Source organism: Labeo rohita, chromosome 8 (assembly GCF_022985175.1).
Source record: "Labeo rohita strain BAU-BD-2019 chromosome 8, IGBB_LRoh.1.0, whole genome shotgun sequence".
NCBI lineage: Eukaryota > Metazoa > Chordata > Actinopteri > Cypriniformes > Cyprinidae > Labeo > Labeo rohita.
Genome location: NC_066876.1, coordinates 33,977,043 through 33,992,389, shown reverse-complemented (window position 1 = coordinate 33,992,389; position 15,347 = coordinate 33,977,043). Strand labels below are relative to the sequence as shown.

At 32.9% G+C, this 15,347-nt stretch overlaps 1 protein-coding gene across 1 annotated transcript in view; it reads right to left on the bottom strand.

Moving 5' to 3' along the window:
- Positions 1-14,587, bottom strand: part of gcn1 (GCN1 activator of EIF2AK4) — a 69,967-nt gene extending 55,380 nt beyond the window's left edge. The window contains exons 1-17 of the mRNA XM_051117887.1: positions 14,480-14,587; positions 13,498-13,606; positions 13,239-13,302; positions 13,026-13,157; positions 11,530-11,638; positions 9,992-10,090; positions 9,450-9,584; positions 7,550-7,618; positions 7,354-7,462; positions 6,827-6,901; positions 6,622-6,750; positions 4,919-4,969; positions 4,391-4,489; positions 3,413-3,586; positions 3,174-3,326; positions 2,998-3,090; positions 1,460-1,535 (exon numbers count right to left, since the gene is read on the bottom strand). Coding sequence (XP_050973844.1) covers positions 1,460-1,535; positions 2,998-3,090; positions 3,174-3,326; positions 3,413-3,586; positions 4,391-4,489; positions 4,919-4,969; positions 6,622-6,750; positions 6,827-6,901; positions 7,354-7,462; positions 7,550-7,618; positions 9,450-9,584; positions 9,992-10,090; positions 11,530-11,638; positions 13,026-13,157; positions 13,239-13,302; positions 13,498-13,606; positions 14,480-14,497 — 1,694 coding nt within the window. The 5' untranslated portion in view covers positions 14,498-14,587. The remainder of the gene's footprint in view (positions 1-1,459; positions 1,536-2,997; positions 3,091-3,173; positions 3,327-3,412; positions 3,587-4,390; positions 4,490-4,918; positions 4,970-6,621; positions 6,751-6,826; positions 6,902-7,353; positions 7,463-7,549; positions 7,619-9,449; positions 9,585-9,991; positions 10,091-11,529; positions 11,639-13,025; positions 13,158-13,238; positions 13,303-13,497; positions 13,607-14,479) is intronic.
- Positions 14,588-15,347: the final 760 nt, after the last annotated feature.

Genomic DNA, 15,347 nt, shown 5'->3' with positions numbered 1-15,347 from the left:
TATGCTCTTTTACAAAGTCTTGATTTTGTTTTGGGGGTGTACTAGAACATACCTTCATGCATGGTGATTCGAAAAACGCATTATTTTTAACATAATTTACATTATTACAATACATTTCTCCCAGCCTGGCACATAAGGCTCGACTAGTTCCGGGTTTAATGAAGGCCTGCCTTCCAAAAAACGAAATGTGTTGTGATTGGTTAGCTGTTCCACTGCGTTGCAATTGGTGAACAGCTTAGACGGTGTTTCAGTACTGCCACGCCCCTTGACAAATAAGCAAGTTCCGTGTACAACTGTTAGCGCAAGCTAGATTAAAGTGATTCTCACGGATATTTTTCTTACAAAAACGCACCGATTCGCTACAGGAGGCCTTTATTAACCCCCAGGAGCCGTGTGAGGCACTTTTTATTATGGATGTATGCACATTATCGGACTTGTTTTGGACTGATGAGGAGAAACACTCGTCTATGTTGCGCTAAAGCTTGGAAGTGCCAGGATAATTTTTAATATAACTCCGATTGCATTTGTCTGGAAGAAGGAAGTCATATATAACTGACATCACTGCATGCGGAAAACAAGCGCTGTAGTCCGAGGGGAGCTGTTCGTTGTAGTTCTTGAAAAGGGATTTGTTAAAAATGAAATATCTCCTTTTGGAGTGGACTTTGAGATTTGTAACTTTGTAGATCTTTTTTATGACCAAAGATACACACCACACACTGACTAAAGTTCAAAAAGTGAAAAAGCATAATAACACCCCTTTAAAACGCATCCATTTTTTGTTTCTTATGCAACTTTTCTGTTGATTTAATAACATTATTACACATCTTTCTGGAATATTTTATTATGATCGGCAGATGTTATAGTTAACTAAGACTTTTAAAAATGGCCTTGATAAATAACTAAAATAAAACATCTAAATTAAAGTGCTAAAATCACTACAAGTAAAATTAAAATATTAAAATGAATTAAAGCGAAATATAAAAATAAAATGGCAATTATTAAAGCACAAAGAAATAACTAAAACAGATAATATAAATAATACTAAAATGACATGGGTGACTGGTCAATATTTTTGAATAATGAGGCAAAATAAATCAAATCAAATGAGGATTTTGCATTTGTGTGTGTATAATAACCTGGCAAGCAGTTGTGTAATAAGTGACTTAAGTATATTCTTTAAAACTCTTTTTTAAAACTTTTTTCAGAATGATATAAGATGCTATTAGGCTTTAGTTTGCATATCACTGGCCATTTTAGTTATCCTAGTGTTGCCCTAAATTTTCCTGAATTAATGTTTTTAATCATTTAAGGATGTAAAATGATTTACAAATGCTTAATTTATATCATTATTCACATTCAGCATAAAAATAAATAAATACATATAAATTAAAACACAGGAAATATAATGAATTCACAAATTTAATGAAAAATTATATTCTGTGCAAAAGTAGTAACTCACTGAGACTTGCTGTTGTTGAGTCTTTGTGGCTGATCCAGGAACAGTCTTTCACACAGCAGCAGGATGGTGCACAGAGCTGTGGGTATAGGACAGGATTATAATAATAAAAAAAAAAAAATTACTAAAACTGAAATATAATTTAAAGCTAAATACTAATAAATGACAAAAGCTCATAACAAAATGACTAAAACAAAATCAACATGAAACTAAAAATACAAAAATAAAAGCTAATTATTTTCAATAATTTAAATTAGTACTATAATAGTACATAAAAACAATAAACTAACATTGGTATTTATAGATGTCACTAGAACCTTTTTATAGGGATATTTCACTCAAAAATGAAAATTCTGTCATCATTTACTTACCCTTATGCTGTTACAGTCAAAATTTTAGGAGCACATTCTAATCAATAATCAAAAAATCTGGCCAAAAATTAGCCTTTCCATTACGAGGTGATATTTGACTCCTTAAAGTGAATTAAAGGTAATTTTTTTTGTCCTTTATAATGTCATTTTTCTAATTTTACTAAAAGTATGCCATCTTTTATGTCATTTTTTTCATTTATATTTTATAAGGTTTTTAAAATTTCTAAATAAACCAACAGCACAAATAGAATAAAAATTAGCTACCAATCAAATTAATTTATAATAAACGAATTTAATTTGTATAGAGGTGGCACAGAAAAACACAAAAGTGGCTTTTAGGTGTATTTTCATGTTTAATGAGGCTCAGAGGTGGCATGAGTGCAATCAATTTCATAAACTCATGTCCAGATTAATGTTTTAAATATAACATTTTGAATATGGAAATATTAAATTATTTAAATAACTGAAGAGATACTTTAAAAATCAACCTAAAACTGCCAGTAGGTGGCAGCAAGTCACTGATTTAATTATTGAATCATTCATTCGATTCGTTTGAACGGCTGATTCATCCAGGAAAAAAGTGACTGTCTTTATGAATGGGACACTGAATCACTGACTCACTTGATTAGTTTAAAAACGCATATTCATTCATAAACGAAACACCGCTGTGTTTGAATGGAGATGTGCAATGGCTCAGTTGTGACTAGTTTCAAACTATTTTTGACAACAAAACAGAGCAAAATCAGCCAATAGTGTTATAGTCAGACAGTGTAAGTCACTTAATATTAACTTCTTGTTTATTTAACTGTTGTATTAAATCAAACTCTCATTTAAAAACTCCCTTAAAAACATTAAAAGCTGTCACTCATCTAAGTTCATTGCGAAAGTTTCATTATAATCAATGAAGTTCTCTATACTGCACAAACAATCTCTTATTTATGTCTTATTTTCACTCTCTCTACACTTTATGAATGGATTTGTGAGATACGTCTTTGATACATTACTCAACGTTGCAAAAACACATGGAAACCTTTAAAGCTTCCCTCAGTGTAGTAAATATTTTTTACTCATACAGGTTTGAAATAAGTAAATGAGTTTTCATTTTTGGGAGAATTATCCCTTTTTTGCTCCAAGTGCTTTTTGCAAAAAATATACTAGAGAGCTTCTGACCTTCTTCACTGGCCTGAGAAAGGAACTTCTCAGTAGTGAACAGCGGCTTCTTTTCATCCAGTATCAAGTTCCAGAAGGACGCCAGCTTCGCTTCTGAAGACGCAGAGAAACATAAAATCTAATCTTTCCAGCATGATACACAGAAGTACACTATCAGTCTCAGTGTAAACACTTACCAGGCACAGAGTCCAGCACAGACAGCCGACAGAGCAGCACAGAGGCGGCCACGCCTTCAGACAGCAGTGTATACTGGGTATTCTGGGCAGCAGCTTTCTCTACAATCTGGATGAGGAGAGGCAGGAAGTCCACAGCCTGACCGAGAGTGTCGCCTGAAGGGAAGACACAAATGCTGTTCATTCTGACTAAACATCAGCAGCAGGACTAAAATATGAAACGTTGCAGCAGCCCAACTGACCTTTGAAAGCCCCGATCATGGCCTGGAGATACGCGTGGCGCACAGGGGAAGTGGACGTCTTGAGGGTGAAGGCTTTTTTAAACCATTCTCTTAACTCTGAGGGCACGTCCACTGTCAAACGGCTCGTCCACTGAGATAACACAGACACCGCATGCACCAGCGTCCCCTCATGAACTATAAACAAACACACACACAATCAGTGTTTTGTTAAAAAGCGCTGTATAAATAAATGTGACTTGACACAATCAGCAGAAATTAGGGTTTAATGCATGTTTAAGAAATTTAAGACCACATCAAATTTAATCTCAATTTTGCAACTAGAAAAAAGTAATATAGTCATTAAAAAAACTTAATAATAATAATAAATAAAATCTTGATGTTATAAACCAAGGATTCCCAAACTTGTTTGTCAATATTTTACCTAAAATAATCTATTTCTAAGTCCTCCTGAAATCTTTTAAGTCATTACAATAAAAATATATTTCATAAATAAAAATATATATTATATAAAAATATATATATACAAAAAAAAAAAAAAATATATATATATATATATATATATATATATAGAGTACTAGATATAGTACAATAATATTTAACCTATTAATAATTTTAAAACAACACTTTGCATGTTCACACAAAATTTCATCTTTTTTTTGTAAATGTTTCATGTTTTTACTTTAAAATTATTTATTTAAATTTATTTTTATACATTTATGCATTTAGCAGGCATTTTTTTTCTAAAAACATAGAGATTATAAAGCAAGCCAGAGAAAAGGAGATTTTTTAACGCACTTGTGCATAATGATTTAATAAATTTTTAGCTTTTCAAGTTTTTTAAACAAATCCCCTGTTGTACCCTCACAAATGACAATTTATGAAAGCAGTCTCAAGCATGTATGAACGGCATGAAAATGCATATAAAAAAAACTATTGTTTAATGTACTGTATATAAAAAAAAAACAGTATGTTTCTCACCTTCCTGCTGCAGGTATGGAATGAACATCACAGCCATGCTGGAGCTCAGAGACTGAGAGGAAGAGCCAGAGACGGCATGGTGACTGCAACTTCTGATTCCTGTTTCAAAAACACACATAAACCATGCTCAATACGACTGTAGGCAGTTATGTGAATGCAAAAGACACAAAAGATTTGAGATTCATGCAAAAGTGAGAAAGATTTGAGAGCTACGCTGGATTTTTAAACAATACATGTTTATGCGTTTAAGTGGAATGGACAAAATGTGTGTTTTCGATGCATGTTTTTTAAAAGCTGAACTTCTTTTAACTTGACACGCTGTTCCAAAAACGCAAAGATGCAAAAGATGCAAGATGTGAGTGCTACAAAGATGTAAATTAGCAGTGGTAAACTTTCTCTTAAGATTTGTCATTGTAAACTCTAATTGTCTCTAAATAAACAAGAAAAACTGTATGTAAAGAATGTAAAACCATGTATGTACTGCCTAAAGGTAAGCATATGAGAGAGACAGAAAGACAAAATATTCACCCGACAGGACGCTCATCTTCTGAGCCACCACAGTGAGTTTCCCCTCTGAGCCTGTGCAAAAAAAAAAAAAAAAAAAAAAAAACCAAAAAACAAACAAAACTTTTTTTAAATGAGCAAAATCCTACTTTAAAAGGTTAGCTGGTTCTGGTTATGTTTACAAGACAACTCGCATTCCTAAACCAATACTTTTTCATGATTTTTCCCATGAATTTCCAGTCATTAATGAACTCGGTAAAATGAATAATTTCACAATTTGTTGGGTTTTCCTAGATCGCATCACATAAAAATAAAATTCATAATTGCTCAAAAACAGTCCAAATTTATTAAACCTACACATTTCTAACAAAAAAAAATTATTACTCTGAAAAGTTTTTAAACTAAATAAATTCATTTCACTTGCATAAACTTTCCCTTTAAGATGGAAAAAGTGATCCATCTCGACTAAAGATTTTTCTGGTCGACTAGTAGTCATTCATTTTAAGCATTAGTCAACTAATCACATGTTTATTAATAAAGTAAACCATTTAAATCATAATAATGAGCCTTTAATTGCCTACTTAGCCTAAAGAGCGCTCAAGCACGCACATAAAGCTTGCCACAGCACACCGACAGAAGTAATGATTATGAATGTGGCTGCATTAACTTAATAATAATTGTTTTCGGCACTGAGTCATCATCTCCACAGCAGTGGAAGCGCCTGTATGCATGTTTCATACAGATTACATAATCAGACAATTTTTGAAGAGTTCAGATGCAAAACCAGCTAAAAGCCATCTCAGTGAAAAATGAGGTAATGATACTGAGTGAATGCTCCTGACACATAGCATACATCCATCAAATGCTTTTACTTCAAACTCGCCTAAATTACAGCCTCAGCCCAATCAGAAACACCAGTACTTACATAGAAACCTACACAAAGTACCCAGAAAAAATGTTAATTTTAAAGAAATACGTCACATGGATTTAGAGGCTTTTGCATCTGAACTCTTCATTTGTTTTCCATTTGAATTGGTTCTTTTGAGGGTAGACATTTTGCTGTCTATAGATATACTTTTTCATGTCTGCAAGGCAAGAATACACTGAGTTTCGAAGTGACACACTCAAGTTCACAGAGACAGATGGCAGAAAGCGCATCCTGTCTGCTAAAAAAAATTCATTATTCATTATTTTACAAAAGCAGTGCACACAAATAGTGTCTTTACGGATTCAAAATATGTATTACGGTTAGTTGACTATTAGGGAGCAGCCCTAGTACGTATTCATATTTATCAACAAAATTCAGTCCCAAAAGTGTGTGCGATATGGGGAAACATTTTTGACACTAATAACTTAAATAATAACATAAATAATTTAACATAAAAAAAAAAAAAAAAAAAATCAGTGATGTGTTTTTTGAGGGTCTTAAAGCACTTGCAAAATTCCCTTACTAAAAACTATGCAGTTTTTAGAAATTTTATGTATCTTTTCTGGGTAAAAACAGACCACAGTATGTTATGAAGGTTTCAGAAAGTTTTACTCCAGGCAAATATCACAAAGACCAATACCTAGCCAATGAAACCAATAAAGCAGAATAATGCTATACATTTTTAAATTCACTACTGAAATTTGCATGCTTTTTCTAAGTATTTTCATGCCCTGTCCAGTCATAGAAATCCTAATTTTAGATTTCCATGACCACTGGAGCCCTGAATGCATTCACTGACCTCCAAGGATGCCGAAGAGGTGTTTGACGAGGTCCTGGACGGCGCTGGGGTCGCTGCACTGCTGGGCCAGATTCTGGAGGGCCGCCACCGCCTGTTCCATCAACTCTGGGTTATTGGCCTTCAGCTGACCTGAAACGAAGGAAAACCACATTAAACCTGCACACGACACCTCAGATGAACATTATTCATACTGACAAGCACCCACTGGAGATTCCCTTCCCGATGTCCAGCGCGTACTGACTCAGATCAAGAGTGAGAGACGCCAACATGCAGGAGATCGCTGGAGGAAAGACAGACAAAAGAGGTGAAATGATGACTATGATACATAAAATGACAGGATTATGGATTGTTGAGAAATTACAAATCAATGTATACAGTAATAGCTTGGTAGAGAACAAGATTCAACTTTACATATGATAATACATGTTATACATATGATACATGTGAAATGAAATTTCATTCATATGTGCATCCTACATGTACAGTTGAATGACAAAGTTACCTGCCTACCTATCTACCTACAAACTTTATAAAACCTTTTCTGGTAATATCTTATTAACAAGTCCTTAAATGAGCTTACTACATAAAAATGTCTACTTGCATTAAAAGTAGGTCAGTTCAATAGAAAAAATGTTCTGACCATAAACAATTACACTAATGATGATACCACAATGCATCCTGACATATGTATCAAGATGAATCATATTGTGCATTAGTTTGCGTGTGACTCACTCTGCATGGAATTCTCCGGGCTGCGGAGCAGAGCCTTCTGTAATGTGGGCAGCAGTTGCTCCTTAAACTCAGCGTGAGACATGTGGCGAAGCATCGAACCGCTCTTCTCCTGAAAAAACATTCAGCTTTAGGTTTTTCTGATTTTGGCACAGCAAAAAGTATTTATAACAAAAAGGGATTTGTCACAGATTCTCACCAGGATGTGCTGATGTGGTCTGGTCTTACTCATGAGGACCGTCTTTACGTACAGGTCCAAGAGAGCCGCCTGAAACACAACAATGCTGCTATTGTTAAAACTAAATAATATTTGTTAACTAATAGTAAAATAATAGCTAAACTATTGAAAATTGTTTTCATTCATCGAAAATACGCTAAAAATAAAATAAACGGAGTGTCTATTTACACTAAGTGAAAATAGCCCGCCTTGTTGGCAGAGGCTATTTACACTAACCCCGCCCACTAATGTGTGACTGGTGTAGTCAACAAAAGACTGCTGTCAATCATCAGCTCCAGTGGCGCAGAGAGCAACGTGTGTCTGATGTCTTTTCGATGTGATCGACCCCGTGTTTTGCGGAACTTTTTTTTCTTCCTTTTCAAATCTCATATCACATCGGATTCACATTTTCAATAAAAATGAAGGGAATAACTGAAAAGTTTAAAATAAAGTATTGGGTAAGGTTAGGGGGAGGGAGGGCTTTATTGTGGCAAAAAGGTGGCATGCATTTAATAATTTGAATTAAAATTATAATTTACACGCAATACGCTATTATTGCATACTGTTTTATAATGTACTACAATACTGAGGTGCAGATAATTGCCACTATTTGCAAATGGTAGTATAAATAACAGAAAATCCTGCTAGTTTAATTAAACTGAAAAATTGAAAAAAATTAAATTTGAATGAAAACTTGATGTTGCTTTGGCAACTAACTGAAATAAGTTTTGAAAGCACTAAAATTTCTAAAACTGAAATAAAAATAAATTAAAGCTAAACAGAACCATTAAAAAAATGTGTGTATAATAGTAGAACTATTAGTACAAAATCTGAAAAGCACATAAATGTTAAACTAAAATTAAAAATGAAAACTGAAAATATAAAAATAAAAGCTAATCTAAAAAATTTACACTGTGTCTTCCGGTAAATAAGGAAAGTCACCTGAATATAAGTTGCACCAGGTGTACAAGTCACATGTATTAAGAGATGGACCGATTGCAATTTTCTTGGCCGATTCTGATTTTTTTGTGTGACCTGCCGAGACCGATTTTGCTGATTCCGATTTTCTATCTAAGAAGTATAATTGACAGCATACACAAACAAAAATATATACTTTTTTTTCCCAATGCCAAAAAAATTACATAATAAAAAATTATTAAACAATTCCCCCAATCTGGTCTACATTACAGATATTCTCTATTAATGCATTTACACTGCAAAATTTCAAATGCATACATTTTTAAAATTAATGTTTTAAATATTTTTTAAACATACAAATAAAAATGAAAAATGCAGTGATACTTTTAAATATGAAACCAAACCACCGGTTGGTGGTTGGCAAAAGACTGTTTTAGTGAGTGTGTAATTTAGTCTTTATGAATGGGTTTCTGAATCATTCAAATACGTGGATTCATTAAAACACTGCTGTGTTGCTCGGAGACATGTAGCAGTTCTGCTGTGGCTTTGATTTGAACTACTTTCTGCAATGAAATCGAGCAAAAACATTCAATATTGTGTCTTAAATCGCTTAATTTAAACTTCTTGTCTACTGAACTACAATTGTATAAAATCAGTGTCACATTGCAGTCATGTTGATATTTAGCGAATCATAGTGGTCATGTAATGTGGCGTAATTAAATCATATTATAAATTCTGGTTTTTATACTGCAGTATGCATCCACAACTTTCTGAGAGTGCTGTTGCGCTCATTTGTTTTGATTTCTCTCACATACTCATTTTAAGCTACGCAAGCTTCATCTACTATAAGCTACTTTTAAGCTTTATATATAAAACACAGCATGTTTCATACGATAAAAAAATCAGTGCAGTCGACACATTTGACCGATTCAGCAAAAGAATGGCAAGGACTTGAAATCTCCACCTTGTGTTTGTTGATAGTGGCGATGTCTTTCTGCGCAGTGCAGAAATCCACACACAATCCCAGCAGCGGCACAGACACACAGCTCTGATCCAAACTCAGCAGAGTGCTCATGTACTGATCCACCAGACCTGGGTTCTGTAGAAACATATATAAAACTATTGGGTGCACGTTTTAAAAGACATGAGATTCTACATTTGCAGAGAAAGATTTGCGTTTAAAAAGTGTTCAAATGTTTGGGGTCAATACGAATTTTTAAAAAATAAACTAACACTTTTATTCAGCAAGGATGCATTAAATTGATTCTGAAGGAATATGTGACACTGAAGACTGGAGTAATGATGCTGAAAATTCAGCTTTGCATCACAGGAATAAGTTACATTTTAAAATATATTCACATAGAAAACATTTTACATTCATATTATATTATATTTTTGATCAAACAAATGCAGCATTGGTGAGCAGAAGAGACACTCCCAAAAACATTAAAAAATCTTGGCAACCCCAAACTTATAAACTTACATACTGAATAAATTTAGCTTTACCTCTTTCCACAGCTTGTTAAAGCGTTTGCTGATTGACTTGAGAGCGTTCCCTGAGGCTCCGCCCACCGCCTCCGCCAGCAGCAAACTCTGAACTTCAACCTGATTGGAGGAGACACAAAGAGGAAATGTGATTGGACTAGTGTTGCCACGATACCAAAATTTTGACTTTGATACGATACCTGATTAAAATGTCACAATACTACTACTGAACCGAAACTTAATAACTTAAAAAATAGAACAGGAAAAAAGTAATTGAATAATAGATGATCCAAATGGAGACCATAGTTATTTTATCTATTAAAACAAAGCATTTAATCCCCCCTTTTAAAAAAAATAAATAAATAAATAAAATAATATTAATCACATGCCAGTGCCACTACACAGGATAATGGTGAACAACTACCGAGCCTACAGGTATGTAGAGATCTTTGCTATATTGGTAAGTTAGATTAAAGGATAAATCTTATTTCATGATATAGTAATTTTGTTTCACAACAAAGAACCCAGACGCAAGCGACAAACTAAAGGACAACTACAACAAAACAAAGAAACAAATAAAATAAAGAGGGCCCTATGAAATCTGTTTCATTTTTTCCCAAATTCCATTTAAATTTTTCTAGACTCTATTTTAATGGTTACATTTTTATCAAAAAGCATGTCTAATTAATTGAAATCATGAAACTTGCAGAATTTAACAGCAATTTTTTATTATTATTATTTTAATTACATGTTTTTAAGGCCCTATGAAATACGTTTTATTATTTTTCTCAAATTCAGTTTTGTTTGTGCATCTCTTTTCTGGATTCTATTTTAATCATTTCATTACATTTTAATAATCAAAAGCATGTCTAATGAATTTATAAAGGATAATTAGATTTGATAAAGAATTTATTTATTATAGGATATTTATTTCTTTTTTTTTTTTTCAGAAATACTGTGTTGTGTATTTACAATTTTCTGGTAAATAAATTCTGGTAAATATTTTTTATATTTTATTTAAACATTGTTTTAATAATATTTTTATTAGTAGTAGTACTATCTTTACATTAAATAATATATTAATATATTTCTGACTGTCAAGTTAAACCGAACTTTTATTTTAACGGGTTGCTGTGAAGATCTTTTGGGTCTTCACTATATGATGATAGTTTTCTGCAAAAGAACTGGTAAAATGCTCACGAAGTGACTCTCAGAGCAGTTCTAGAGATTATGTTCCTGTGTTCACGTACTCATATATTGAGGCAGCTGAGGCTGAAAACACCGCAAGTGTCACGCGTTTGCGTGTATCAAACAAAACAGCATCTGCACCATTCACCAACACAGACACGTAGAAATACAGCTCTTATTAAAATGCATTCTTAAAGTACTAGTACTGGTAAAATGTGGAATCGTACCGTTTTTAAAAGCAGGGTATTACAATACTTTTTAAGCACCAGTATATCGTGCAACACTAGATTGGACAGACTGCATGTAAAGATCTCAAAATAATGACTAATAAAGACAATAATGCAACTATCTGAGTGGCAAAAACAACTGACCAGTTTCTTCCAGTTGGCTCCTTCTCTCTTGTCTGCGGAGGGAAAGACAGTCCGAACGATCAAGCAGGTCCAGGGCAGGGCGCAGCAAGCTCCTGAAGCTGTGCTCTTCCTGTAGACATGTTTGACATTGTATCTAAATGTAGCTCAGAGTTGTTCACATCTGATAACTACAAGATTGTTGGGGCTCCATGAAACTATTTGTTTTATTTTCTGCCAAATTTATTTTGGATTATATTGAATTCCTTTTTAGCGTTTAAATTAAATTTAGTAACTTAAAGGTCATGTCTAATTTATTGAAATCACAAAATATACGCAATGTAACAACAATTTGTTAAGTTTACATGTAATTTTAATTCATTAAATCTACATTTTTAGTGTCCTATGAAAACCAATTTTTTCCCAAATGATAGAGATATATATATATATATATATCAATTTTATCTATCTATATTGATTCAGTTCAAGTTAAATGCAGTAATTAAATATCATGTCTAATTGTTCAAAATCGCCAAACTTACACAATTTGACAACCATTTATTTAAAGTTTAACAAAAATTACATTATATGCCCTATGAAATCCATATTTATTTTTTCCAAATGCTGTTATTATTCTTTCCAAAATTCCATTATTTCTGTTTTCATTTTTCCAGACTCTGAAACATATACACTTTCACAACAATTTATTAAAATTTTAATAAAAATGACATTTTTAGGATTTAGTAATCAAATGTCAAGTGTGATTTAACAATTTATTAAGTTTAAATGGAATTTTAATTCATTAAAACAACATTTTTAGTGTCCTATGCAAACCAATTTATTTTTCCCAAATTGTGTTGTTTTTTCCAAACCCCATTTTATTGTTCCTGATTCAGTTTATGAAATCCAATTTATTTTTTCCTTATTTATTTTTTTTCCAATTTATTTTTTCCTTAATTGTTTTTTTTCTGTTTTAATTTGATTCAGTTATTAGTAAGTTATTATTAAATTTGATTCAATTTAGTAATCATATATCATGTCTTATTGTTCAAAATCACCAAACTTACAAAATTTTACAATTATTTATTTTGAAGTTTAACAAAAATTATATGGCCCTATGAAATCTATATTTTTTTTCCAAATGCTGTTATTATTCTTTTCTTTTTTTTTTTTTTTCAAAATTCCATTATTTCTGTTTTCATTTTTCTATACTCTGATCATAATATCATTACTATTACTTTAACATGTACTTTCTACTGTACAGTTGTAATATATTTCTGTCACAATTTTTTTTTATTTTGACAGGTTGCCATGAAGACTTTTGAGCATCTGTTTGTATACATATCATGATGATAGTTTTTCTCATATGAAATGCTGGTGAAGTGACTCCCAAATGAGCTCTGGAGATAAACTTCATGTGTTCATGCAGAAAATACAGCCTTCATATTTAAATGGTGATTCTGCGGTTTAACTTTGTCCATGTTTTCCACATTATGCTCTATACATGTATGATCACTCACCCGGGCATCACGCCCTTGCTGACTACCCCGCAACTCAGCAGACCGGGAGGAAGGTTGGTTGCAATGGCATCAGGCTGTGATTGGACGAGCACCTCGATGACCGAGAGCAAAGCTCGCCGAGACACAGCATCCCTGAGAAGAGAAAAATCAAACCCACTTTCAGAAGTAGAACATAATTTAATAGGCAGATGAGAGGAAATGGCTCACACTCACCTGTATCTGTGCAGGGTGAGATAGAACAGTTTGCACAGTCCTTTAATGGCCGGCTCAGGAAGATCTGAAGAGAGAATTATTCATTTTACATATTTTTCTTGCAAAAACATTATAAAACCTACCACATGGCTTCTAATGACTTGAAATATAGAGAACAAGTGATGCTTTAACAGCATTTTAGTCACTATAATGTCCTCGGAAAACAAATCATGTCAAATTATTTCTTTAGCCTGACACAACAGGAGGCTGATAAACTTACCCTTTCCTTTTACACATTCCTTCAATTCTTCAAGAATTTCTTTGCGCTCTTTAACGCTCGATGATGTGACTTTCACAGCGAATCTCTTCAGTGTGTCTGAAACCTGCCCCTACAAATACACAAAGGAGCCGATTACTACGGTAAACCGTCAGAGTGCTGGCGATCAAAAACAGGCAACTGAATCAAAATATGCATAGCATCACATCACACCATAAGCAAACAAGTTTTCATTTACATCTGGGTTTGTTTACATTATCTTAAGCACAACTTACAAAAACAGTTTCCACCACAACATTATTCACTCCATTTACTTTTACTATAATTAAGCAAGAGATGATGTCATCATATCAGTCACCACCACTGTCATAAAGCTACAATAAAATGACTGAATACACCATATACTGACAAAAGATATCAATTCATTTTGGTTTTACATTAGTAGACCAGGCATGAATTATGATTACCATAGTACATTTTCATATGGGACTCCTTAGACAAAGTACAGTGAGGGTATCAGGTGATTGTTTTATCAGTTTCATGTTTGCACAGCATTTTGAAGGAGGTCGTGATATTACAGTGATATACATCCAAAAAAACATGGTTTTATTATGATACCGTGTCCATAAACATGGTACTTCTGGCACTTTCTTGCTAGAGTCTGAAGTGAAGGTGTGTTTGGTATCAGCAGATAAGTGGGTGACACGCTTAAAACGGTCTCATTCTCTTCCAAATTACGGTAAAATCATAATAAATGTGTGTATTGTGCAACTGTAGCATCATTAACGGTCAGTTTATCGTTATTAACGGACATTATCAACACATTCATGCACTAGCGTGCCCATGGCGCGTTCTTGTGTACGTTAACATAACGCGCTCGCAGATCATGTATGATCTTCTCTGAAAACTCTTAAGAAAGTGGCGGGATACAGAACAAAAGTTAGCATTATAATGTTCATGCAGCAGCAGATCGAATCACACCAACCTGCGTGTCCGCCGCCATCTTGCCGGCCTCGATCTGGAAAGGATTTAAGTCGTCACTTCCGGAGTCATTACCGTTCTCAGCCACGTGCTTCTCTGGACGTGAGCTTGTGTTTTCTCCGTAGCGCTTCTAGAGGGCGCCGCTCAGCACTGGACATTTATCACACATCGAATGTTCAACAGGCCTGAAACTTAAGTTTAATTATTTTTTTCTTTTTAACGAATTATTAGTGACTAAAATAACCAAAAATGTTTTTAAGCTGTCTATTGCCTTTATAAAGTTTTAGCAATCACATTAGAGGCAACATTTATAAAATAAACTGAAAAATGAAATAAAATAAATAAAATGCTACACACACACACACACACAGAGAAAAAGTTTTTTTTATTTGTCAACAGGCCTGGAAATTGTAGGCATTAAGTGTATACGTTTTTCTTCTAATTTTCTAACAAATTATTAGTAAATTTAAAACGTATTTAAGCTGTTCGTAATTCCTTTTTAGCAATCAAAATTAGAGACAATAATGAAAAAATTTTAAAAAGTAAATATCTATTAAAATCAAACATTTAAATTACAGATAACATTTATAAAATATAAAATTTAATTATATATATAGACACACACACATATATATATATAAATATATATAATAATTATAATAAAAAGATCTTATTTGGCAATAGGCCTGGAAATTGTAGGTATTTTAAGTGTTTTTTCTTTCTTTTTTTTTTTTTTTTTTTACTAATTTTTAACAAATTATCAGTAAATAAAATAACCAAAAAATTATTTAAGCTGTCCTTAATTCCTTTTATAATCCTTTTTACCAATTAAAATTAGAGACAACCTTTTAAATAAATGTAATAAAAATAAT